The sequence below is a fragment of the Brachycentrus maculatus genome, unplaced genomic scaffold, assembly GCF_059751285.1.
Source record: "Brachycentrus maculatus isolate JH-2025_06_01 unplaced genomic scaffold, ASM5975128v1 h1tg000026l, whole genome shotgun sequence".
Taxonomy (NCBI): Eukaryota; Metazoa; Arthropoda; class Insecta; order Trichoptera; family Brachycentridae; genus Brachycentrus; species Brachycentrus maculatus.
The window spans coordinates 1,354,143-1,380,227 of NW_028280780.1; the positions used below are offsets into that span (position 1 = coordinate 1,354,143).

At 32.8% G+C, this 26,085-nt stretch overlaps 1 protein-coding gene across 2 annotated transcripts; it reads right to left on the bottom strand.

Annotated features, from left to right (window-relative positions):
- Positions 1 to 3,818: 3,818 nt before the first annotated feature.
- Positions 3,819 to 20,568, bottom strand: kat-60L1 (katanin p60 ATPase-containing subunit A-like 1). Of its 2 annotated transcripts, none has more exons than XM_088270302.1 (8): positions 20,413 to 20,568; positions 11,757 to 11,959; positions 10,760 to 11,265; positions 9,287 to 9,466; positions 8,144 to 8,286; positions 7,041 to 7,150; positions 6,270 to 6,396; positions 3,819 to 5,385 (listed from the first exon to the last, which is right to left on the bottom strand). In XM_088270302.1, the coding sequence occupies exons 1-8, from the start codon at positions 20,559 to 20,561 to the stop codon at positions 5,187 to 5,189; spliced, it is 1,617 nt and encodes a 538-aa protein (XP_088126428.1). In that variant the 5' UTR covers positions 20,562 to 20,568; the 3' UTR covers positions 3,819 to 5,186. The 2 variants fall into 2 exon arrangements, with proteins under 2 accessions (XP_088126428.1, XP_088126437.1); XM_088270311.1 differs by lacking the exon at positions 20,413 to 20,568 and adding an exon at positions 14,617 to 14,803 and having other exon boundaries at positions 4,742 to 5,385.
- Between the last annotated feature and the right edge of the window lie 5,517 nt (positions 20,569 to 26,085).

Here is a 26,085-nt window from a genome sequence, read left to right on the forward strand (position 1 = left end):
TTTTCATTAGGTATTACAATTTAGATTACAAATATAATACATGTTTATTTTTTCTTCATTCTTGTATTTCTGTGTATAATTATTATCAGATTTTCTGGAGGTCTATACTACATATGTAAGTATATCTAAATGTCGTGTAATTATATTTCACAGTGGCAAAAATACTTTAGCAACATGTTTTTTTAAAAACTTGCTTAAAATAAATTATAAATGACAAATTTGGCAACAAAATAAATTCATCTTTAAAAGGTAATATTTTAATCACTAATCAGTAAAAGCTTTCAATGCTAGATGTTTATTTTACTTTACCTTGTGTCAGTTAATACATCCACTAAAATTGCTAATCAATATTCAAAGTACTCCGTAATTTTCCATTTTTTAACTTATAAAATATGTAAGTTAGTTTAAAATCATTATATATTTTATAATAACTATTTTTTTATTCTATGACCCTTATCTGCTCCCAATGTTACATAGGGCACTCCATCATACAGAAGCAAGGTTATCTTGACCGTTATATCAGCTATAGATCAGCCCCGCACATCAGATACCAGTCCAGGGTAATATTAAATAAATATTATTGTGAAAAATCACATCTATTTTTACCTCCCTACCCTGGGAATCGAACCTGGGATTTCTAGTGCAGTAGCTAGATGTGTGGAGGAAGACGTACTTATTATTATTGACTATATCAACATAATACATTATAATAGCCTTAGAAAGCATTTTTGGCAGTACAATCCGTAAGATGGGCTTTTTTTTATTAAACTTCATAATAATACTTGAAAATTATCCTTTGTTTTGATCCAAGATCCAAATTCTGCAGTATTTTATACATGCCTAATAGTATTTTTGCCACTTAGATGTTTGCTGTTGTGATTAATTTGTGTATCTTATTTTTTTCTCTTTACGGGGCAATGCCCCGCATTGTCAAGAATTGTCGAAACAATCAGTTGAATAGTAGTTTAGGCTCGTAGAAACTATATGGCAGCTGTTCTGTTTTGCGTGACGAGTGTTTTCTTGTAGAGGAGCATTTGCCACACGAAAACAGGCAGTCATCTGCCTTACGCAACTATATCATATTCATAACCTCGGCCGGTTGATGTCATTATAATCTGAATCCCAGTGTCAGCCGCAGGTGGTGAACCTATATTACTCGATACTTCTTAGCACTATCGTATTTCGGTGTTGTATTGTGTTAGTTAGTACGACATATGTATTCTCACGTAGTTTCACCTTAATTTGTCACTTAACATTGAAGACAACGATGAATGACATAATTATAATTTTTTTGGAAAAAAACTAAAATTATGATATTGATACATATAACAAATAATTCATTTGCTACATTCATTGCTCATTTGGTTCTTATTTTATGGAAATTGCATCTTTATTCTTCAAAGTATGTGCATGATTTACCAGTGTCCATGTTTTTAAAAAATTTTTAATTATTATTTTGAGAATCCTATACTTTTGATGGTGGCAATGTAGTCAGGAATAAGTGAAGAATGATGGTTCCATCATTCTTCACTCCATTCTCATTGTTCAATCTTTGTCTCGAAAAATATTTGAGTGGGAATGGTGTCAATTTTTTATGCTTTGTAATATTTTTTATGGTGCAAAATCACCTGTATATGATGGATAGCTAAAAAAACACAATTTTTTAAAATTATTAAAAACATTAATATCTCGCATCAAGTAGTCCTTATTTAAACAACCTTACAGCAACAACTACATATAATACTCCCCTTTTTAATCTTTCATTGTTCATTATATCTTAAATGCGCACAATTTGCTTTATAAGTTTAGCAATTTGCTATGTTTCGGCATGGGCTGCCCTCATACCAATTGTGATCAGTTAAATATGTTTTGTCAGAAACTTTTCACTAAATATGCCATTCATTGTTGTTTGTGTAATGTCTTCAATTTGTCAGTTTTTGCATTCTAGCTGCTGGCTATCTTTAGAGAGGTACGCAACTTGTTTTTGCTAAAATTGTGATTGTGAATTGATAGTACTTACCATAGATTATAAACTTGTGGAGCATCGACGTGTAACCTAAATGTTGTGTCGCAATAAATACTAAAGTTAATCTGTAGTCGTACTTTGCTAATAGAAGTAATGTACCCGCTTGCAAATATACTCGAAGCAATGTTCACCCTATAGAAATGACGTAGAATTAAAGTAAAAAAAGGGAAACTTATAAATTGGTTGTGAAAGAGTTACTAGAACTAATTGAATGGAAAAAGGGTAAAATAGTGTACCTTTCGATGCATGCTAGTCTTATGAATAATGAATTATTTATACACCTTTAAAATGACCTGTAGGTGAGAAAACTCACTAGTTTATACCCTGATGTTTATCCTTACATGGATGTTGTGCCTCTGTCTATGATATACAATACATATTAAATTATATATCTTTGTAATATTGTGGTTAACAATTATTTATCCCTGGAAAATTGCTGTATTTTTATCTAGAATGAAGACATTAAATGTGACTTATAAACCCAGTGAGTGTTTTATTACTTTCGTTTGAAAAATTGTATCCCCTTTAACATATTCTGTGCGTCGAACACGGCTCCTGTATCCATACAAATAATGTAGCCACGCATCAACAGGAGTCGTTTTAAATAAAACTTTTGTTTTTTACCACTTGAATATTATATTTTTAAGACTAGTTTCAGAGGCTACAGACGCTTCCATCTCCTTCTACGGGTTTGAATATAAACTTAATATTTAAACCCGTAGACGGAAGCATCTGTAGCTTCCGAAACAAGTCATAAAAATATAATACTCAAGTGGTAAAAACCAAATGTTTTATTTATAATTTAATCATGTCTTACCACAAAGTGAACGCTAAAATAATAAATAATATAATGCGAGTCGTGTTGAATAAAGATAAGGATTCATAGCCGGTTTTATGTGTTTTGAAAACACAAAGGAATACACTTACTTATGGTGTTAAAATAGAAAGTAAAATTTGATATTGAACAAAGTTATAGGTTTTCAAAAATTTGCACTGTATAACATTATTTTATACGTATATCATGTTAATTTTTCTTCGATCATGGAACATATACAAAATTGAGAAAAGTGCACCAAAAAGTGGATACGAAAAAAATGGTCACCAAGAAAATAAAAAGTCGAGGTAAGTTTTATTGTATCAAAAAATTATGTTGACTTATTTATGGGCGATGATGTGATCCGGCAGGCTCTATATGTTTTTCAGTGAAAGAAAGCCTTTTTTTTCGAAAAATCGTATAAATAATTCTATTAATATTATATTTCAATACCTACTTATTATTCGATTTTAGTAGTCTGTATATTATAGCTGTCAACTTGAGAAGAAGCATCTATTGTATTTTTAAATTAGAAGATGTAAGTTTGAGCATCCCAGGGTTTATGACTTGGCATTTGGCTGGCTTAGGTGATCACTTTGTACACGTATGTAACATTTACCATTATACCCATTTCAAGTAATGCAAGATAAAAAATAAATTGTGCAAATAAGTGTATGTGTTTTTTTGCAACATTTTGAGTGTGTCCAAATAGTTGTCCACAAAATCTGGATTATCTCCAATTACAGGAGTAATTTTCATATTATTTTTTGACATCTCATCAAAGATGAACAAGAATATGGAAGTCTGGGCATTTACGGGGCTAAAATGCCCGTAAAACTCCGTAAATGCCTAGACTTCCATATTCTTCTTCATCTTTGATGAGATGTCAAAAAATAGTATGTGTTTTTATTTATTTATTATTAACTAAAAGGGTTACTAATCTTTTGGGACGACCATCAACATTAATAAAAGAATGTATTTTATACAATACTTTATTTAATGATTCAAATCTAAAAAAAGTCTGTACAAAGAGATAAATATATTTGTTTATGAATTCATATATATGTCAAAAAAGATGTGATACTACAATAATTCTATATTAGTTTATGATAAAATGTCTCCATCATAAAAATATAAAAAAATACTATGCAGGAGTATATTAATGATGTGCTTAATGACGCGTTTCCAGCAATGTAGATTATATTAATCTTTTATTTACAATTCAAAGAAATTTACTTTGTGTATATAATCACCCTCGTAGTTCAATTCTGCTACCACTCTGTTTATGTTAAAGTTAAATGACAAACTGTCCTTCCATGGTGTTAAAATTATGCCTTTTCTTAACGACTTAGCCTGGTACATGAAGGAATACATGTTCCAAGCAATTCAATATGGCGACTTGTCGGTATTATTTAAAAAATATTGGTTAAAATATCTTCCCTTTCCTTACTATCCTACCTGCAGACAAGCCTCTATTATAGAGCTTTAGCAGGTTATTCCTTAAAAAAAGTTGATATATCTGGGATAAAACATTTTGTCATCAAGAATAAGTAAAATGACAATATACATGACCAACTATGGGGATTGTTCAGATACAACTATCGGACGATTGAGTACTTTTACAAACGAGTGTTTTCCACTTTCCAAAATATATTAAAAAAATTAATGGTCATTTATTCAAAATCTTAAATCTGTACCAGGCACAAGTAATTCATCGATTGCTTGGAAATTTTAACACAATATTGCGTTCGAATAGATATTTTTTATACTTGTGACAGATGAAAAATCATGTTTTTTTTTGGAAACATATTTTTTTCTGCAATGGCAGCACCATCTTTTTAAACATAACAGCAAAATACGCAATACTAAACGTTGTCATGGTGGACAGAGTGCTTCATGCATTTTTTATATTATTGTTGTTTCATGGATTTTTAAAATATTTTTTTTACTTCAGAAGCATTGAAATATCAAATATAATAGAACTGTGTGCTTTATATTTTCTTTCTTTTCCTCTTCATCAGACTTAGGCACAGCAACGCATGGCCGGGTACAGCTAGTAGTATATAAAGTTTGTCTTTAAGATAATTTTTAACATTAAACAGAGTGTAGCAGAATGCAATCTACTGATAATTTCAATTAGATGAATTTATATGCTCTCAAGTGATAATGGTATATTGTCTGCGGGGTAACAAATTTAGTATGTCATCATATTTTTAATAAGTTGGTAACAAAGTGACGTGTTGTGATGATGAGGCTACGACTAAATTTATTTACAAGTTATTTAATAATGCTCTTGAGGAAGTGTACAAAGTCTTTCTTTCTTTTTTGCTGGAAACGCTTTTCGTCCTAGGAAGACCCAAAGTCCTCCATCCAAGACGTGTATTTCTTGACGTCGCTGTCTGAAACGGTTTTCCTGCATTTGGACATGGCTTCTTGGAAGTCTTTGGCCGTGACCGGCAGATCTATCTCTTCGATCTTTATCCGCTTTATTTCTTCCGCTGTTCGTCCCGTGATCTTCCTCCTCATGGCCATCATCGCTGCATCTCTAAAACATCAAAGGAATATCAAAGTTACTAAAAAACATTTTGAAATTTAAATGATTTGTAAGCTTAATATAATCGAACCCGTGTTCAAGTGAAAAACATCAAACACAAACTACTATACTACAGAGGCAGACCGAACCACTGTAAAGTTGCGTTTAAGATATATTTTGTCTTCACAACATTTTAGGTGTGTCCAAATCCTTGTACACATATCTGGGTTTCTCCACTTAGGAGTTATTTTTACATTTTTTGACATCTGACACCATTTATGAAGAAGAATGAATGTTACATGTGTATAAAGTAATTATTTAAACCAGCCTGTGACAGATCATACGTCCGGTAATATCCCAGGCTTCCATATTCTTCTTCATCATTGTTGAGATGTTCAAATGTAAAAATAACTCCTGAGTGAAGAAAAAAAAAGAAGATTTGAGAACAAGTATTTGGACACACTTTCATTGTTGTGAATAGTGTAAAATAGATTTTTGTCCTAAAAATTTCTACTTCTTATAGTGTAGACTTGAAACATGGCTACGCGGCAACAGTTCAGTACACAGACCATAGATTCACAAACATAACAAACACTAAGACCAATTATAAATCAATATTTCTTGAATTTATTTTGTAATCGGCGAGAATCAAACCCACGACAATAGTTCTGCAGCCGAGCACGTACCTAAAAGTACGTCACGGAGCCTGTCATAATAAAATATAAATCGGGAAATAAACAGCTTTTTATAAGAACCCAACTATAAACAAATGTTATGTAATTAAAATTGAATTAAAGATCTAAGAAATCCATTTTTTTAAATTACTTTTTGAATTTTGGTCTTATTTATTACAAATATTTTATAAGAGTTATTATTGAATTTATATGGTTGCCTACCTGCAGACATTACTGATGTCAGATCCTGTATATCCTTCCAGTTTCTTCACAAGATCATTTGTATCAAGCCCTTCCTCTACTCGAACATCTTGCATACAAAGCTTCAATAAGGCTGTTCTGGTTTCATCTGAAATGCATTTATTAACAGTTAAAAAATACCCCTATAAATCAAAGTAAGTTAAAAAACAGAAAATGGACATCGCTAGGACACGTCCTGAGAATGCTGCCTGAGAGTATTAAGATGTGAAAGTTATCCATTATTTATTAATTGCTTACTAAAAACAGGGTGACATTTATTTAGAATTTTAAGTAGTTTTTACATTAGCTAACTCCAAACATACTTCCATTCTTTATTTGAGAATAAATATATTTTAAAATATGTATGCATTTTTAATCGAGTTACATGATATTAAATTCAAATTATAAATTTCCAATTTTTTTGTTGTTGTTGGTATAATGTTAAGATATTTTAAAATATTTTAAAATAAATGACATGTAGCTTGAACTCTGTTTAAGATACAAGCATTAAAAAACATAGTAATTTAGTTAAATTTCCCTCATGTCTCTTCTTCCTATTCTGAGGATTCCAGCACACCAGAAGACCACTGAAGACCATTTACCGACTATACTCAGTGGAATTTTTCGTTGCTAGACTGAACTGGGAGGAAAACAAGGTGATTATGGGGCTTCAAGGTGGCTCAGAGACGACTTGTGGTGGCCATGTGCTCCACCTAGGGAGTGAACACGGATGAAGAAGACAAGGTTACTTACCATCGGGAAGTCCAAGGTACACTCTCTTCTCAAAGCGTCTTCTAAACGCGTCATCTATATCCCAAGGATGATTAGTTGCCGCTAAGACCATAATCACTTTATCTTCATTCCTAAGGACAACAAAAGGTTTTGATATCAGTAAAAGTTTCATTTTATATATTACATTCTGTCCTTGAAATAAATAATTGGTTTTGTAAATATATCTACCATACAAAATATTAGCATATTATTTGCGAAAAATTGTTAAAAATGTCTTTTTAATACTGTTGGTAAAGAGCGGGAGACGCTTATAAGCGTTCTATTTGATTACTTTTGGTACAGCACTAGAGATGCCAAAAACATTGTACAGATCTGAAATTGGTTTGCGGTTACTTGTGTTTAGTATACGACCTTAATTAGGATCAGGTTTGATGAGAAAACCATCCAACAATAATGTGTTCATATTATGAACTAAAAGTAATATTATTTATTGATTTGATATTTACTTTGTGCAATGACATGATGATTTAAATACCGTAATATTAAAATAAAGCATCTCAATATAGGTGAAGAAGAATATGGAAGTGTGGGTATTTACAAGGCTTTTGACTTGCCACAAGCTGGTTAAGAGATCAATTTACACACATGCAACATTCACCATTCTACCCATGAGATTAATGATATATGTAGGTGTTCCAAACATTGAATATTGTGGTTGTCAATCATAGGTAGAATGGTAAATGTTGCACGAGTGTAATAAAGTGATCACTTAATCAACCTATGATAGGTCATAATCCCAGACTTCCATATTCTTTTTCATCTGTGTTATTTCTTTAACTCTAATAAATGTGGTTTTACCACGAGGAGAGAATGAGACAATAAGATTACTCCGCTTTCGTTTCAACCGATTTACGGCTTCTCAATTATCGTCTCGCTCTCGCTGAGTCGGCACTCGGCTGCACGCTAGAAAGGACGTGGGATCTGTGACCCAGCTCGCTGCGTGTTACGAGTTGCGTACTACGCTCCCCATACAAATGTAAACTGGGGTCTTTTGGTACCCCGCTTCGAATCACATGTAATTTTTGGATAATCAGAACGGGAAAGGTTAAAATGTGTGTCCTTACAAGGCGGCTCCTAATCCATCCATCTGTATGAGCAATTCAGCTTTGAACCTCCTGCTGGCTTCGTGCTCTGTGTCGGTGCCTCGGGCTGCGCACAGGGAATCCACTTCATCGATGAAGATGGTGCTGGGCGCATGGAAACGTGCCTAAAAATATAAATTTAAAAATGTAAATATTCACATATACAAAATCTTAAACTCCTAAAGTTACACACCGATTTCTTTGAATATATGAGTTCCAAAAATAGAAGTATGGTTGACAATCATGGGTAGAATGGTGAATGTCACATGTATATAAAGTGATCACTTAAATCAGCCTATGATGGGTCGTAAGCCTTAGTATCCCTAGTAGCCCTAATACCAGGACTATTTAGATAAGATATTTCTTTTTAATCATATACAGATATTGATTCAATACTATATTATATTATGTAACAAGTGATATGTAATTTTTTAACAGTTTTTTAATGTTAAGTTTTTCAATGGCTGTGTCAACTGTTGAACATAATACATAATAGCCGCACACACAATACTAAAGCTCATGGAAGACAGCATGCTTTTTACAGCTGGTGTCAATAGCATTTTGAAATGTTTTAGATTGAATATTGTTTCATAGATTTTTGATATTTCTGTTGCTTCAATACATATTTATTTGAAATATGTGCTTACTTTTTTTAATTTTCTATCTCACTAATTTGAGCCATTGCAACGCGTGGCCAAGTACTAGCTGTAAGTTGATAATTCTGTTTTTTATTCATTAAACACCAATAAGTAATCTATTGTGCAAAGTTTAACAACACATTTAACAACATTTAAACAACACCTCACATGTATAATTATAATTTTAATATTTCTTTTTACTTTGTGAAAAAAACATAACTAACTAACTAACTAACCATCACGCCGCTTTTCCGCAGGGGTAGGCAGAGAGAATCGAACGCCACACCACTCTGTCTTTGCAAACATTCTTCGCCTCTTCTACATTCATGCATCTCCTCATACATACTCGACGATTATTACGACTCCTGACCCGACCGCTTTCAAGTATTTGACATACCTGATTGTGCCAAGTTAAAAAAACATATTATTACTTTATTCATAATAATAGCGAAGCAAAAAATTAAGTGTTTTATTATGATTTAAATACCATTTCAAATAGAAGTCTGACAAGTTTTTCAGATTCTCCTCTATATTTCGAAGTGAGGGTACTAGAAGACACATTGAAGAAAGTTGTTCGACATTCTGTAGCCACTGCTTTGGCGAGCATTGTCTTTCCCGTTCCAGGTGGTCCGACCATAAGGATTCCCTTCCACGGCCGTCTGATGCCCTGAAATACAACAAATGTATTGAATAAGACAATCATTGAAAAGCTCTGACATAGGGCGCTTGTCCACTACCCGGAATTCCGTGTAATTTTACTGTCCGGCACGTCAGTTAGCGTTTTAAAATGACGATTGGCTTGTGCTTTTGTCCATATTTATTCGGATCGGAGCTCTTGATCGGTGCGTGAACACGTTGCGCGTAAATTCGATCGTAAAATCGTCGTTTTAAAACGCTAACTGACGTGCCGGACGGTAAAATTCTGTGTAATTCCGTGTAGTGGACAAACGCCCATATTAAGTTTAATTACAAATTTAGTATCTACTTCTATGCTATTTACAATGCCAGATTAAGAGTAGTGGCAGCTTTAAGCTAAAATATAAATGCTACCTATTCGTGTATTTATATGTAATTTATAAAAAGTAATGAATATTCAAATTCAAATTCTCGCTTTAAAATTTGAAAAATTTGTAAAAAAATAAAATCCTTGAAAAAAAAACTGGTTGGTCGGAAGATATTGCTTTTTAGTAATAAGCCCGCCAATGTACTTATTTCTTTTATGTACATAAAGTTTTAAAAAAAAATTTTTTTTAAAATCCTCAGTTACGATTTCAAAGTATGATTGTGTCATTTTGTCAGTTTCAATGCACAGCACCGCTAAATCTGAAGGCTTCCGTTGCTTTAATTAACGTGGAACGAGATTAATTTGTTATTCTTTTAAGGTGGCTGAAAGATCGTTCTCGTGTGCAAATCATTATCATAAGACTTTATAAACATTTCAGTATTATCTCAATATTAGCAAACGCAGTTTCGATTTTATCATGAAATATAATATTGTACAAATATTGAACAATTATAACTGTACCGGGATAATTCATTTTCGAGGTTTTTCAACACTACTGTTGCCAGATATTTGCCCGTGTGGCTTTCTAGAGGATTAAAATTTAGAAATATTTCCACTAATTCTCCATCCGCTGGTGATATACATCTGATAATTATTCTCAATTAATCAACACGTGAAATATCTGGTGTGAAATATACTGATTAGTGAAATATTCCTCGATAAAATTTAAATGGAAAAATTAATGATGAGAAAAATATTACGGCTACCAATTTTGGGACCTAAGATGGAGCTTATTTAGCTTGTGTGTAAATCTAACACTGGCTGTTGACAGTATTTTATACATGTCTCTTAAAAGAACGCTTGCAGGTATGAGTGGGTCCTGGGTCCTGTTTTATGTTCGTCCCTCAGGACCTCAAGCAAGGTTGTTCCTACACTAAATAAGGATATATAACTTACCTTGAAAAACTTGGGCATTATAGTGGGAAGGACCATAGCTTCCTGAAGAATAGCTTTTGCTTCAGTGGAACCGGCTACATCATTCCACTGAACATTTGGATTCCTCTGCAATATTTCCTTTTCGAGAGTTTCAATCAAGTGAGCATCAAACCCTATCGGGTTGAACATCTTTTCTTCCTTTATGCTCTTCGGGGTGCTATCATCTGATATCCCGGAGTCGTCACCGGAAGATGACTTCTTCACGTGCTGCCTGATCGGTAAGAGCGCTCCGATTTTTCTGTCTTTGAACGCTTTTGGTAATCGCTCCACGGATCTAGATTTTCTCGACAAGTTTGAAGAGGTCGTCCTCCCGCGAAGGAATATTGACGGGAGTGTCGGTTGGATCTCTGGATCTCTTTTTCTAAGGGATGCGATCCATTTGTCTGTAACGACATCTGTTTGAGGAGTGGTGACGGGTTTCGGTGTTTCGACATTATTTTCTTGCTGCACGTGAACTGGCCTTTGTTCTGCAAAAACAAAAGATTTTTTACAACCCGATCACCGTATTTTCAATTTTGAATAAATATTAGATCTGAAGAGGACGAATCTTGCCCTCATGTTTTAACAATTAAGATAACAATGCGTTAATATGATGCAGTGCCCTATGCACCATCGGGTGCAGTTAAGGGTTTGTAGAAGAAAGCGTCATAGACTGTGTACCAGGGAGTATGCTGTGTATTCAAGGAAGATTGGCAATTGCCTGGCTCACTATTACAAATTATAACATCTGATCATATTTGATCAGTGTGTATCACTCAATGTATTACTCAATTTTGGGTGCTTTGCCAATAAAAATGAAAAAATTAATCAGGTGTCATAATTTGCAAACGATATTGCGACGATTGGAGCGCTACGCGCAGCGCAGTCAAGGGATAACTGGAGAAGAATCATTGCTTCAACAAGGGTCACAACCCTCAGTATTGAAGACTAAAACGGGAAAGAAGAATTAACGATATACCTTTGGCGACGTTCTTGAAGTGTTTGGCGGGTTGGGTGGCCTGCAGCTTGGTGGGGGCGCCCGAGGGGGCGCGCTTGCTGGGGGCGGCGCGCGGCCCGCGGTGCGTGGTGGTTATCTTGGTGAAGGAGAAGGGCTGGAAGCTGTCCAGCAGCAGCGAGTCCATCATACGCGCCATGTGGTGCAGCCCGTGGCCTGGGGTTGGACTGGAACAATGACACTTCCCAACATCAGCAACCGGAATGAATGCCAAAAAGATACAAATGCGCGTTGATCTCAGGGAAGCTATTTTACAGGTACAGTAGAACTCGCCAAGAAAACGCGCCAAGAGTGTCAGAAATGAACACTCTAAGGAGCATATCTGGCAAGAGTCTACGAATTATATTTATTGAAAGCTGTCCCACCGCATTCCCAGATCTGATACAGAAGCATCTAGGCTTCCTGACAGACCTTCTTTTGAAAAGCAATTTTGTTTTTTTATGAACTAAGTTACGAATTTTATGGAAAAAGTGAAACAAAATTGCATCCCGATTTTACTGTGACTTCTTTGACCGAGGTAGTTATTCTTCTTTTTTCCCTCTCCGCGTTAAATGGTGCATAGAACACTCCACCACATTGACGCAGTGTTACATTATTGTTAATTACTTGAAGGCAAGATGATCAATCCTGCGCTTTGGGTACCGGTCTCGGGTAATATTAAATAAATATAGCTAGCAAACTAACAAACAGCACGCTGCTTCACTACACGGGTGGACAGAGATTATAAAATGCCACACCACTATGTCTTCGCAAACATTCTTCGCCTCTTCCACATTGGTACATTTTTTTCCAAATCAATAAAGTCACGTTCAAAGTTATAAATTTGGTATAATTTATGTAACCAATTTACGATTAACGTATAATTTTGAAACAAATCAAAGAATGGGTTCTTTATAAAAAAAATATATATTGCGTGCTTTCGAGGAACACTTTCTGATTCGAGAAGCAGTTAGTTTGTAGCCATAAATATTAGGCCTCATTTCAAATAATCTACTTTACTTTTTATTTGCATGTCTAAGGAACTTACATAATTTAAAACGTGGTGGGTAAAAAAGCTTGGTTTAGTTACGTCAGTGTGATACTTTACATTTTAATCTTAAAATTTTGGGATTTCTGTTGTAATATTGTAAAGGAAAAATAACGTCGTATGTCTAATCAGAAGGCGCAAATAAATCTGGTAGCTGTTTTGGAGAAGCATTGCATCTGGGTACGTAAAACGTCTTGTGAGTGCTGTACTGTTAAGGGTAACAGGGTACAGAAATGGCGTAATCGAATACACAACTTTAAGTTGCTCCCACTCAAACGTACTGCCGAGCTACGCCTCTTTGAACACCGTGTCCAATATGAGAAGGGGAAAATAAATCGGGTAGCTGTATTGGGAAAACACCGCAGATGGGTCCGTAAAACGTCTTGTGAGTGCTGTAGTGTAAAGGGTGACAGGGTACAGTGGTATAATAAAATACACAACTTTAAGTTGCTCCTACTCAAATGTACTGCCGAGCTACGTCTCTTTGAACGCCGTGCCCAAATAAAATAAAATTGACGTGGTGTTCTATTCTCTCTGCCTACCCATGCCAGGAAAGGGCATGTGTGTACTGTGTGCTTTGATAATTCAATATTAAATCCTTGACTTGCTATATGTACGTTGGTTTCATTGAAGTTCCACATATACTACAACGTTTCGTAAATATTATACACCGCGGAAAATGCTATCAATCACGTTTACGGCTATCCGGCGTATAAACTGCCCTTGATTCTTTACGAGAAAGTGTAAGTTATATTGACCCCCCTAAATGCCTACAAATAACCTCTCTCTTCCCGAAATAACCTCCTTCTTTCATACCTTCACTCTCTAATCGCACCATTATATTGATTTTGTTAAAGGTTTAAGGTTCAAGACTTCTTATAAGTTATGTTTAAATATTATAAAAGTACTGGACTAAAAGCTGGACTAAAAAACCGAATGAAATAACGACTTTTTAAAAAAGAAGTCATGTTATTTTTTGACATCTCAATATAGATAAAGAAGAATATGGGCATGTCTGGCATTCATATAAGTCTGGGCATTTACGGGGCTTACATTCATGTTGAGTGTCAAAAAATATTATGAAAAATAAATAAAAAATCCAGATTTGTGAAAAAGTATTTGGCTCACTCAAAATGTTGTAAAAATAAGGCGTTACGAAAATTTATCATTTGAAGCTAACATACATTACATCATTCAATACACACGTTTGGTCGCGAATCATGTTTTACATATTTTTAGTTACTTAAATGTTTCACAACATTTGGTGTGTCCAGATCAGGTTTTCTCCACTTAGGTCAGGTCAGGAGTCGGAATTATCGGCGGGTACGTATGAGGAGATGCATGAATGTGGAAGGGACGAAGATAGTTTGCAAATGAAGATTGGGGTAGCGTTATATTCTCTCTGCCTGCCCTTGCGGGGAAGCGGCGTAATCGTTAGTTAGTTACTTAGTTAGTTTCTCTAAAAATGCGAATATATTCCATAAATTCTCTTAACCTATTATTACCCTACCAACCTCTGTATACATATACGTACCATAATATTTTTTTGCACGTTAGTATTACTATCGATGAAAGCAAATCTAGCTCTCGAAACTGATCGTTAGAAATAAATACAATACTCAAGTGGTTAATAACAAGTGTTTTCATTTACAATTTTACCTATGATAGTATTCTCCTACCTACCTAAAATAAAATAAAATTTTCTAGATGAATCATGAATCCATTGAATGATTTATAAACCTTGCGCATTATAAGCAAGGTAAATAATAAATGCAATTCACATCTAAAATAACCTACCTGAAAAAGCTCGGCTCGAAAAAGCTCGACAAGTTGGGAAAAAAATCATCCATTTTGTGCGACCTCTCGCTCTCCGGATTCCGACAAATTTCTTTGTTTCTTGAACCCCGCTTCTACGCGGATAATGAATGTATGTTAATGTAATAATAATCTTTTAAAAATCCGGGCCACTCTCCCATTGTTTGCGGTGAAAATTCCCTTGTTTACTGTTTGTTGCCATGGAAACAGACTAGGGTAGGTACCGGCCGTTTTTTAAGTGTGACGGCCGCGAGCGGTCTTGGTCAATGCTAGGAGATTTCAAATATTTCAACTGGTCCTTGTCTAGATAAAACTTATTACTTCCCTTGAGTTATTTATTCGACAAGTTTTGGGGCAAAATGTATACATACACACACACACACACACACACACACACACACACACACACACACACACAAAATAGACCAATCATTAAAAATATATGTTCATAATACATAAAAAAATACGACATTAAAATGCTAAAAAATAAATTAAATGAATTTTATATATGTGAATCTAAGAAAGAAAAAGAAAAAGAAAAAAACACACAAAAAATAATAAATTTTAATGAAAATAAATTGTTCTATCGTGAAACATCACTAACAAGTGTAAGTCCCTCTCCAAGCACAAGAGCTAGTCTCTTTATTGGAAAGTACTGCGTTTTGAATTTAAGTTTGTGAGTAGAAATGTTTAGAAAATGAATCATTATTTAAAAAAAACTTTTGTAACCATATAAAATAATAAAATAATAAAAATAATAATATACCTCGTTAAAATTAATCCAAAAAAATTAACATTTTGTTTTGAAAACTCAACAAGGATGAAGAGGAATATGAATTAAATTTTATTTTTTCATTTTTAAAATTAAAAATATGTAATAATAAATTGTCGGGTGTGTTGAAATCCTTTTTCACAATACGGTGTTTTTCTACTTATGAGTTATTATTATATCTTGACATCTCATCAAACATGAATAACAATATGGAAGTTCAAGTATTTACAGGGCTTACGACCGTCATAGGCTGGTTTAAGTGATCACTTTACACACGTGTAACTTTCACCAATTCTATCCATGATTGATAAACCTGTAAATGTCCACACTTACATATTCTTCTTCATTAATGTTGATATGTCAAAAAACAACTCCTACTTAGAGATAATCCAGATATGAAAACAACCATTTGGACACACTCAAACTGTTTAAAAAAAATCAATTCCAAAATCTATCCATGGGAAATATTTAGGGTTTGAAAGGGGTTTAATTTCCAGATAAATCCGATTTCAGTTCATAAATATTTTTATTTTTATTTTGAATATTTGTCTTAAGTTTTACTCTCATAAGTAGAAACGTAAAGACTATTTTTATTCTACCTACTAAAATTTTAATTTAAAAAAAATATATCGGAGAGAAATGTTAAAAATCTAACCTTAAGGTTTGAAGAGGTGTAATTTCCAGATAAAATAAGTTTCAGTTTTCAAATGACTTTCCGTTTTTAATATTTGTCTTAAATAAAAAATTTACTACCTTTTAGGTTGAAAAATAGTGATCGTTTCATTTATCAATTCGGCAGTCACTTTGTGCAATATTTATCCATTTTTAATTTAAGTTTCATACGTTACGACGTACCGGGAACAGTCTTACTAATATCTCCTGGCACTTAAAGCGTTGAGGAAAAATAATATCTATCCATTTTTAATCAATGTTTTACTTAGTATATACCACTGTTTCTAAAAATCTACTGTGACACGAAACCCCTCTTCAACCTTCAACGTCCCAAGGACCCAACTCTAAAATTTAGAATTAGCTTCACATACGGTATTTGAAAATGATGCGGAATGCATCGAAACACGTGTCACAAAAGATTTTAAGAAATAGTGGTATTCACTAAGTAAAACTTAAATTAAAAGTTTTAAGCAGTGTTTTTAACAGGCTTATATTTCCTTATATTTTTCATCACTATTTTGAACTGATACTCTTAATAATGACTATTTCATTTTTAAAGTGCATTGCACTTAAAAACATGTTATCATATTTGAATGTGTAAATTGTTGATGAGTTTTCCACAATAGTATTGTGTGAGTATCGTGGTAACTGCACTCGAACATACGGGAAAACTATTCACGGAAACACGTGTGCTTTCCCTTGCATATACAATGAGTAGGTGCACTGACCCTTTGCGATCGATATTTTAATGAAAATATGCAAATAGGTTATATTTCAAATTTTCTAACATTTTATACGAACTAGACACTTTTAACGTAATAGTTAGCGTCTTTAGCTACCGTGCTCGACCTCAAGGTCCCGGGTTCGATTCCCGACGGGGGTGAAAATAAATATTGGTCATTTTACACTAAAATATTTAATTTTAAAAATAAGCAGAGAAAGACCGAGGAAAACTTGGCACAATCAGGTATGCCAAATACTTGAAAGCGGCCGGGTCAGGAGTCGTAATAATCGTCGAGTATGTATGAGGAGATGCATGAATGTAGAAGAGGCGAAGAATGATTGCAAAGACAGAGTGCCTCTCTGCCTACCCCTGCGGGGAAGCGGCGTGATGGTTAGTTAGTTTTTATTAACAATAGTTTCTCATCATTTTGAGCTTGTCTTGTGCATTTACTTGTTCACTAATCTGGGTTTTCTCTACTCGTAAGAGTTGGGAGTATTCGTTTATTTACAAAAAATAATCAAATCACGATTTTGATTTTATATAGTTTTCTAAACAATATCATAAAATATATTGCCGATTGAATGATTAAGATAAAAAGCGATGACACCCAGTTTCAAACAGTTTCATTATATACTAGTGCTTGTGAAATGGATGATTTAGCCCACATGACAATTTAACCAATTGTTGGTTCATTGTCAGCTCAGATGACCAAACCAGAGTAGACAAAGAAAATTACAGTTGATTGGATAATGGCAACGTGACAAGGATGGTAAGATTCACTTAATTCGACATGATATATTGGATTTTTGGCTACCTACATTGTATGTAGACCCAAAAGACCGAAACTCACTATTGTAGACCCAAAAGTTTGGTATAATAAAATAACAACTAAGTAGTTTTCCACAAATACTTTATTTGTCCAGTGACCGAGTTTCGTCATTACTGACGTCACTAGTCTAATGATGTCGATAACGACGACATTCCGTCACTGGTCAAATAAAATATATGTGGGAAAATCTATGTTGTTGTTATTTTATTGTATAAAATGCAGTTCCACCAAGAAATGTCAGAACAAAACATAAAATTAACCAAAAGTTTAATCTCAATTGATATTTTTTTTATGTGTTTATTTATTTTGATTAAAGTCGATCAAAGATATATGTTAAGATATTCGTTTCTTCTAAACCTTTTCCGCACACAATGGTGCATAGGGCACTGCGTCGTATGGTAGCAGTCTTACGTTGATCTCCAGTTATATAAAGGTGAAGTCCTGAGCTTCAGTTACCAGTTACAGGGTGATAATAAATATTCACAACATTTTGAATATGTCTAAACCTTTTTTAACAAATCAGGGTTTGTCCACTTAGGAGTTATTTCAGGAAGGTCTTTGCTTGATAAGAAACTTACTCATCTCTACCTTAGATGGTGCCGAGATCATGAATGTGAAAGAAGGTTAATTGAAGTATAAATACAACTTCCGAAATTAGAGAAGTGTGGTTATCTATCATGGGTAGATAATGGCGAATGTAACACGTGTATAAAATGATTAATAAAACCAGCCTATGATATATAAGATCGTAAGCCCTATAAATATTTAGACTTTCATATATATTTTTTAAATGTATGTTGAGATATTGATATTATAAATTTCATAAATTGATTCGGCAGTTATTTTGTGTCAATATCCATCTATTTTAATATTCAATTTTTTTTATTAGAATTTTACTTGATTATTACTACTTTTTCTTAAAATATATTTTGACACGTGTTTGCAGGTGTTTGATCATGACTCAAAATGCACCGAATCACAATATTTTTTTAAAAAAAAGTTGAGGTATTTACTAAGTAAAAATAAATTATATATAGATAGATATTATACCACACAGTAACTGGCGAATCAGTTTATAAAATCAAAAATATATTTTTTTATGGTAAATGATCACAATTATATTTTTATTCTTTGACAAATAGATTCATTAATTAAAGTCTAAATTTTAGATTTTTCCAAGCATTATTTAAGCTATTTTTGTTATTTAAAAAAAAAAAACAAACGTATTTTCGAGCCATTTGTGTAGCTATACTACCGTTCATCTCAATTAAATATTTATATGGAATTAGAAAGAAGTTAGGGGTATGTTGTTTATTTTGGTAAAGTTATTCGGAACTAATCAGATAAGTGCAATATAAGTAGGTACAATCAATTCCTACACAGTCTTTCTTTCTTTCTTGAGAGAAGGAACTCGTAAAAATATATATATATTTTTTTAAATTAACTTTCATACAAAGATGAAATGACAATAATATGCAATATTCATTCAAAAAACACTTTAGTTGATATAAACAATAATAATTATTTAGAAGGCTATCAGAAGTAGGTACTCACTCAAAACAATTTTAACTTAAGTGATAATTAACTCATACTTAAAATTACTAGTAATTGAAAATAAATAAAATGAAGACTTATTATTTATGTATTGAACGTTATGTACAATTTTAAGTCAATTGAAATAAACCTAATATCATTAAAACTAAAATAATAAACATCTGATAGCTAAACTATATCATTATTTTTTAAATGCAGTAAAAGTTTCCCGATTTGTATACATATGTGTAAAAAAAGACGTCAAAATTTTAAAAAATGTCAACGATTGTAAAAAAATACTGTTGTTTTAAAATACCAAATGTTCGTTTGAAAACAAGTAACCTGTATTACAATTTTTTGTACATTTTTCACGAGGTACTGAAAATCAATGACTCCTAAGGTCATTCATATTTTTTAATATCACGAGCAGCGAAAAATCCAAGTGAAAAACATTATTGACCGTTTTGCTTGGCAATGGAATAAGGGTTGATATTTCAGTTAACATAATTCATATGGGTAGGCACTTAATATAATTCAAAGTCGTGAGTTGTTTGAATTTTTTTTTAAGATTTCATTAATTGATAAATTTTGGTAATAACTATCTACGTTTTTATATTTTACTGTTTTCTAAAATCCGTTGTGACACATATTTCGATGCATGTGATGTTGAACACGTGTCATGGTACATTTTAATGAATAGTGGATAATAAAAATGGGCAGATCTGAAATATATACATGTCGTATTTGATTGCACAAACCATTTTGTTACATTATATTTTATACATATTGTAAAATGTGTCCTCGGCACGGGAAAACTCAACGAGTTAGTAAAATTGTCATCTTTTATTTGTACAATATACGTATAATGAAATAAATGAAAAAGTAAATATGAATTTCAAATGTGGTATCAAATCCTCACAAACGATGTATGAATATTCACAAATTCCAAATGATTTATCAAATTCTCAATAAGACATACAAATTTCAAATGTGGTATCAAGTTCTCAATAAGACATAAACAAAGTTCAATTATGGTATCAAATTCTCAACAAGAAATACAAATTCCAAATGTAGTATCAAATTCTCAACAAGACATATTCAAATATCAATTGTGGTATCAAATTCTCAACAAGAAATACAAACTCCAAATGTAGCATCGAATTCTCAACAAGACTTATACAGATTTTAATTGTGGTATCAAATTCTCAACGAGACATATATATTCCAAATGTGGTATCAAGTTCTCACCAGGAGAGGTCCCACAAGGACTGGAAGGGTGGCTGGGAGTTGAGGGGCACGGTGAGCCTGAAGTCGAACTGGAGGCTCTGCCCCGAGTCCTCGCTCTGGGCCCCCCTCGGCCCCCGCTCGGCTTGCTCCTGTCCGCTAGGAGGTCCCATGGCTACTGGCGGTATGGCCAGCCACCACTGCTAGTGGACAATGCCACTGCCGGACAGCGTGGGGGGTGCGTATTATTGTGACCATAGCTTTATACTTTCTGATACTCTCTGTAAGCTTCCGCCATATTCCCAGATCCGGTATAGAAACTCTTGGTTTCCATTCGGACCCATCCATTAAAAAAAAAACTTTTTTTGATCTTTTTACGGTATTTAACAGGTTTGCTGCCACGAGCGCGTTTACGCGCTCTCTAATTCCTTACTCGCCAGGCCGGCCATACAAAACGAACGTGTAAACGCGTTTAGCTTGTCGCAAGCCAATATCGAATTGAATTAGAATATTTTTTCAGTTAACACAAATACATAAATGAATAAACCTTTTTTTATAAACACAGTTATATTCCGCTATGTTTACAAGTGGATATATTTCCTGTATCGAATTTTGACAACCCTGACATTTTTTGAATATTTATATTGTGTTTTTCTGAGTAAACGGCAGCTCAAACGCCACACGGTGTATATATTTGGTAATTTTTCAAAATATCTTTTAAATCTGTATATAAAAAAATATACTTTTTATAGGTTTTATTTTTGTTGAAAAAACACGGCCTGCTGGGTACGGCCATATTAATACCTTCCGGCATTGAAAGGGTTAATCAATCATGCAAAAAATTTCGCGGTCAAAGACAAATAATTAAAAAATGTTATTTATGCGTTCAGATTTCTTTTCACTCTCAGCGGGGCATGTGAGTTAATACTAATAAGTGTAATATAGGAAATTTTGTTATCCTAGGGGAACTCATAGAAGGATGATTGAGAATGTCAGTATTAACGTTTACAGGACTGAAGTCGTAAAAACATGTGATTATGGCACTGCACTCGATTGATGCAGTGTAATACTGTAACAAATCCTGTAATAAATGTTCGCTTGATCAAAATCTTTTCTCAAAGTTTCCTAAAGGTATAAAAAAATCACCAATTGCTTTGAATTTTTTACAAAATGTTACAGATGATTTCTACTATTACGAACAACACGCCTTTTCTCTGCGGGGGTAGGCAGAGAGGATGGAACTCCATACTCTCCTGTCCTAAGATACACTTCTACCTTCCTACACATTCATACATCTAGTCATACATGCTCTCCGATTACGTAGACTTTTGACATCATCAAATTTTTGGTTTCAATTGATCTGGTCGAGCCAAGTTTTTTTCGGCCGTCCTCGTTCTGTTTTCCAGTTCTTGTTTACCAAGTATACTTTCTTAGTCATTCTCATTACAGATAATGATTTACAAAAATATCACAGATGACCAAAATGCTTTATTTTAAATCTTTAATTTTATGAATCAATGGTCACCCTACGGTTCTTTGCCCTATCGACTATTTGGAGAAACATAATTGGCGGTCAGTGTTGGCTGTTGACTGTCTGACCGCACCGTTGTGGGTAGTTAAAGGTACTCTAGCGGATTACAGGCGAAGCTTTTTACAAGCTCTTCGCAGAAACTGAAATTCAGTTTTTACTTTTCAGTAATATTTCAGTGAGTTGGTATTTCATGTCAAAAACGTTTTAATTGGAATAACGATGAGTTCTTGTAATTTTCCTGAAAAAAATATTAGCGATATAATTAATTAAGGGTTAAATGCTTTTTATTCGACGCCGATGTGGCGATCAATTAAGGGCCGTCGCAACGGTGTGTTTTTATAGATATTAATTTTATTCTTTGAAAAAATTGTAAAAAGAAAATATTCTCTCTCTTGATCACTATCCTGAATATTTCACTACCCGCAGTAAAATGATGCATCGGGTAGTGTAACGAATCGATGCAGTATTACCTTGATGGTAATTATATTAATGCAAGAAGACCAGTATTATTCTTCATAAACCAAGCTAGGACAAATATTGTCGACCCTCTTCTAGTGAAACGGAAGTTCTGTTGAAGACAGTCAGCAGTCACTAATAACATTTTTTTTAAGTTAGAAGAAACAAAAATCCACTAAAGTCAATAAATCTTGTACGAAATATGCAAGGTAAATAATAAATGCAACTTTCATTTAAAAAGTACTTTAATTCAGATTTATTATTTTAAGAGAGGAATATGTTTGCTAAGATACAGATTATGTGAGTGAAATACAGAAGATGAAAATAGATAATATATATATATATATATATATATATGTGTGTGTGTGTGTGTGTGTGTGTGTGTGTGTGTGTGTGTGTGTGTGTGTGTGTGTGTGTGTGTGTGTGTGTGTGTATGTATATCGTAGTCTTACAGGAGAAAGTGACCAACTAATAAAATGTAAAATGTTCAGAAGGGCCATTTACGTCACTTTTGCTTGGCAAGAAAATAAAAATCAATACAGTTGGTCATTTTTAAGAAGTCAATATATTGTTCTTCCATGTTTAAAATCGCTTTGGGTTTCTTTAAGGGTAATATAAAGCTAGTAAGATATCAAATAGTCAATAATCACGTTTTTGTACAAAATGCACTTGGTCACTTTCTCCTGTATGACTACGATATATATGTCATAGATGAATGATTCGGTGCCTTCAAACGTTGCCATGTTTTGATCGTATTTTTATTGAGAGTGTGACTTGCAAGTAATCACACACATTAAAATCCACGAGTTTCTTTTAACAACCGGAACAGGCAACATGATATTTTCAGAAAATGACCGCATGCCGTGAGGAAAACGAAGAAAAATACATGGCATTTTTGACGGGTTGGAACTACCTTTGTTTAAGGGTACACTGTTATGGAGTTACACGAAATATTGCATCCATATTATACTTTATGCATTGTTAGTTCTCTTTCATGGGGGTAGTATACAATTTTTAATGTAACACTGCAATCGCCAAGGAACATTTTAATCGCTCAAATACTGTAATAAATATTGAATTAAATTAAATTCTTTTTCTTTTTCTCAGAAAGTTTTTACAAATCTATGTATATTTACCAGCCCTTGCCTTGTTGTGTATATAACAAAGAATTTTGTTAAGCTGTAATGTTCTCCACTATTCAATTCAATTCAATTCAATTAATTTTATTCAATAATTAATATATACATTACAAACAAACATTTAAGGCGTATACATTAAAAAAAAAAACAAATTAAAAATTACGCAAGAAGACTCTTGTTAAATGTGTAGAAGAATCTCGCTTCGGAAAACTCCTTCGGACACATGGAACAGATCAATATCCAATGTGATATTGTTCAACATAGCGGTAGCTCTTCCTACAGGCATAACCATCGGCAGGTTGGTCCTGTGTATAGGAATGTGAAACAATCTATGCCGACGCTGTCTTAGGTAACTATCGGGAACATACAGACCAATGCTCTGGATAATTTCAGGATTATCGATCATACCGCGCAACAATCGATAAAAATGCGTAATCAAATACACATTCCTTCTAGTCTCTAAACTATTGTAGCCAAGCATACCCTGGAGAAACTGGGTCGGGTAGAGCCAAGGATAATAGCCGTACTCTCTCATGTAGAGATACCTCAAAAACTTCTTTTGGACTTTCTCTACCATAAGAGAGTACAGCTCGTGTGGCCCCCAAATCATCGAGCCACTCTCGAGTCTACTTCGCACCAAGGAGTTATAAAGAGTTCTCAGCACGCGGGTATTTTCGAAAACCCTGGCAGTACGCAGAACAAATCCTAGCATTTTCAATGCATTACTACTGACTGCCTCTATATGATCGTATAATACTAATCAAATAGTAACAACGAAACCCGGTCACTGGTCAAATAAATAAAAAGTGAAAAAAGATAGAAAGTTGTTGTTTCATTATACTTTATTTTCGATATTTTGAATAATTTTTTTAGAAAGAATTTCGTTTCCCAAACTTTTTTATTGAAAAAAAAGAGAATTTATAAAAATTTATCGGTAAAACCTAATGACGTTATTTAGAACGATGTCATCATAGTACACATAGCTACTATGACACCTGCATACCATGTTAAATATTTGAATTCAATTGGAGTCTGAAGTCTGGATGTTTTATAATTCAAGAGAAAATTCGCTTTCTCAGTCATAGCTATCCAGACACGGTACAAGGAAAATAAAGTTTTACGTATTTTTATTACTAGTTCTCCATATTTATTCAGCACAATGACAGCTTTGCAACAGAGCTGAATTAAATCAAATAAACCGATAAATTCACTTAAAATATTTCAAATTAAAATAAAACACTCGTATGATACCACTTTTTGAGTTTATTAATGTAAGCACGACTAGTTTTAAAAACTACAGATGTTCTCATCAACAAGAGAAAATATAAACTGACAAGGAATTTAATAAAAACTGAAAAAGGTGGGTGCAGTAATAAGTAACTCAAATTGGTAACTCAAAATCAAAAGTAAACATATTATTGTTTTAAAAAACCAGTGAATCATATGATATTTCTTGTAGATATTATGATAGAAATGTTTGGATTCTCTTTTTACTATAAGTCTAAACATTCCAGCGCTTACCACCTGGCATTTGGCTAGCTTAAGCGATCGTTTTATATACTTATGTAACGTTCATCATTTGCCAATTGTTGAACATCCATATTGCGAAAATATTTCAAATGCTGTGGTCAGTGGTCAGGTCAGGAGATGCATGAATGTAGATGAGGCGAATTTTGTTAACAAAGACAGACTCCATGCCTAACCCTGTAAGTTGGTTATTTGTTTATTGGATAATTTACATATCGCCCTTTTCGTGAGAAATCACTTCAAGGTGCTTGACAATATACAGTAATTTTGAAATTTAAAACGATATAATAAAATACTTAATCTTTACAACAATATATAAAATATAATTTATATTTCAAAATATAAAATTTCAAAGTTAAAATCTTCAAAGGTAGTATGTTGTATCTGAATTGCATCGATTTTTAAAATTTATATACATATAAATATATAAATATAATATATGTATATATATATATATATATATATATATATATATATATATATATATATATATATATATATATATATATATATATATATATATATATATATATATATATATATATATATATATATATATATATATATATATATATATATATATATATATATATATATATATATATATATATATATATATATATATATATATATATATATATATATATATATATATATATATATATATATATATATATATATATATATATATATATATATATATATATATATATATATATATATATATATATATATATATATATATATATATATATATATATATATATATATGTGTATATATATATATATATATATATATATATATATATATATATATATATATATATATATATATATATATTTATATATATATTGTATATATGTGTACATACTCATAAATGCAATAGTCTTGGATCCCTTTCACGCGCGTGTAGCATTTCAATAGGTTCAGAAATACGGCTGATTGCGGCGCTATCAGTTGACGTATTGTTCTTTAAATTAGAGTTAATTGTCCTTAAATGCAAATAGAGCCTCCAGTTCAGCCCTTGATGAGGGGTCGTGAAT

Bases quoted from the DNA above. Each gene is read 5' to 3' on its own strand.
- kat-60L1 (XM_088270302.1), bottom strand. From the start codon at position 20,561: ATGGGACCTCCTAGCGGACAGGAGCAAGCCGAGCGGGGGCCGAGGGGG. The intron at 8,287-9,286 runs GTATTTAAATCA...TTATATTTTTAG, and splicing joins TCAGACTTCTATTTGAAATG to GCACGTTTCCATGCGCCCAG. The intron at 6,397-7,040 runs GTAAGTAACCTT...AATGCATTTCAG, and splicing joins GTACCTTGGACTTCCCGATG to ATGAAACCAGAACAGCCTTA.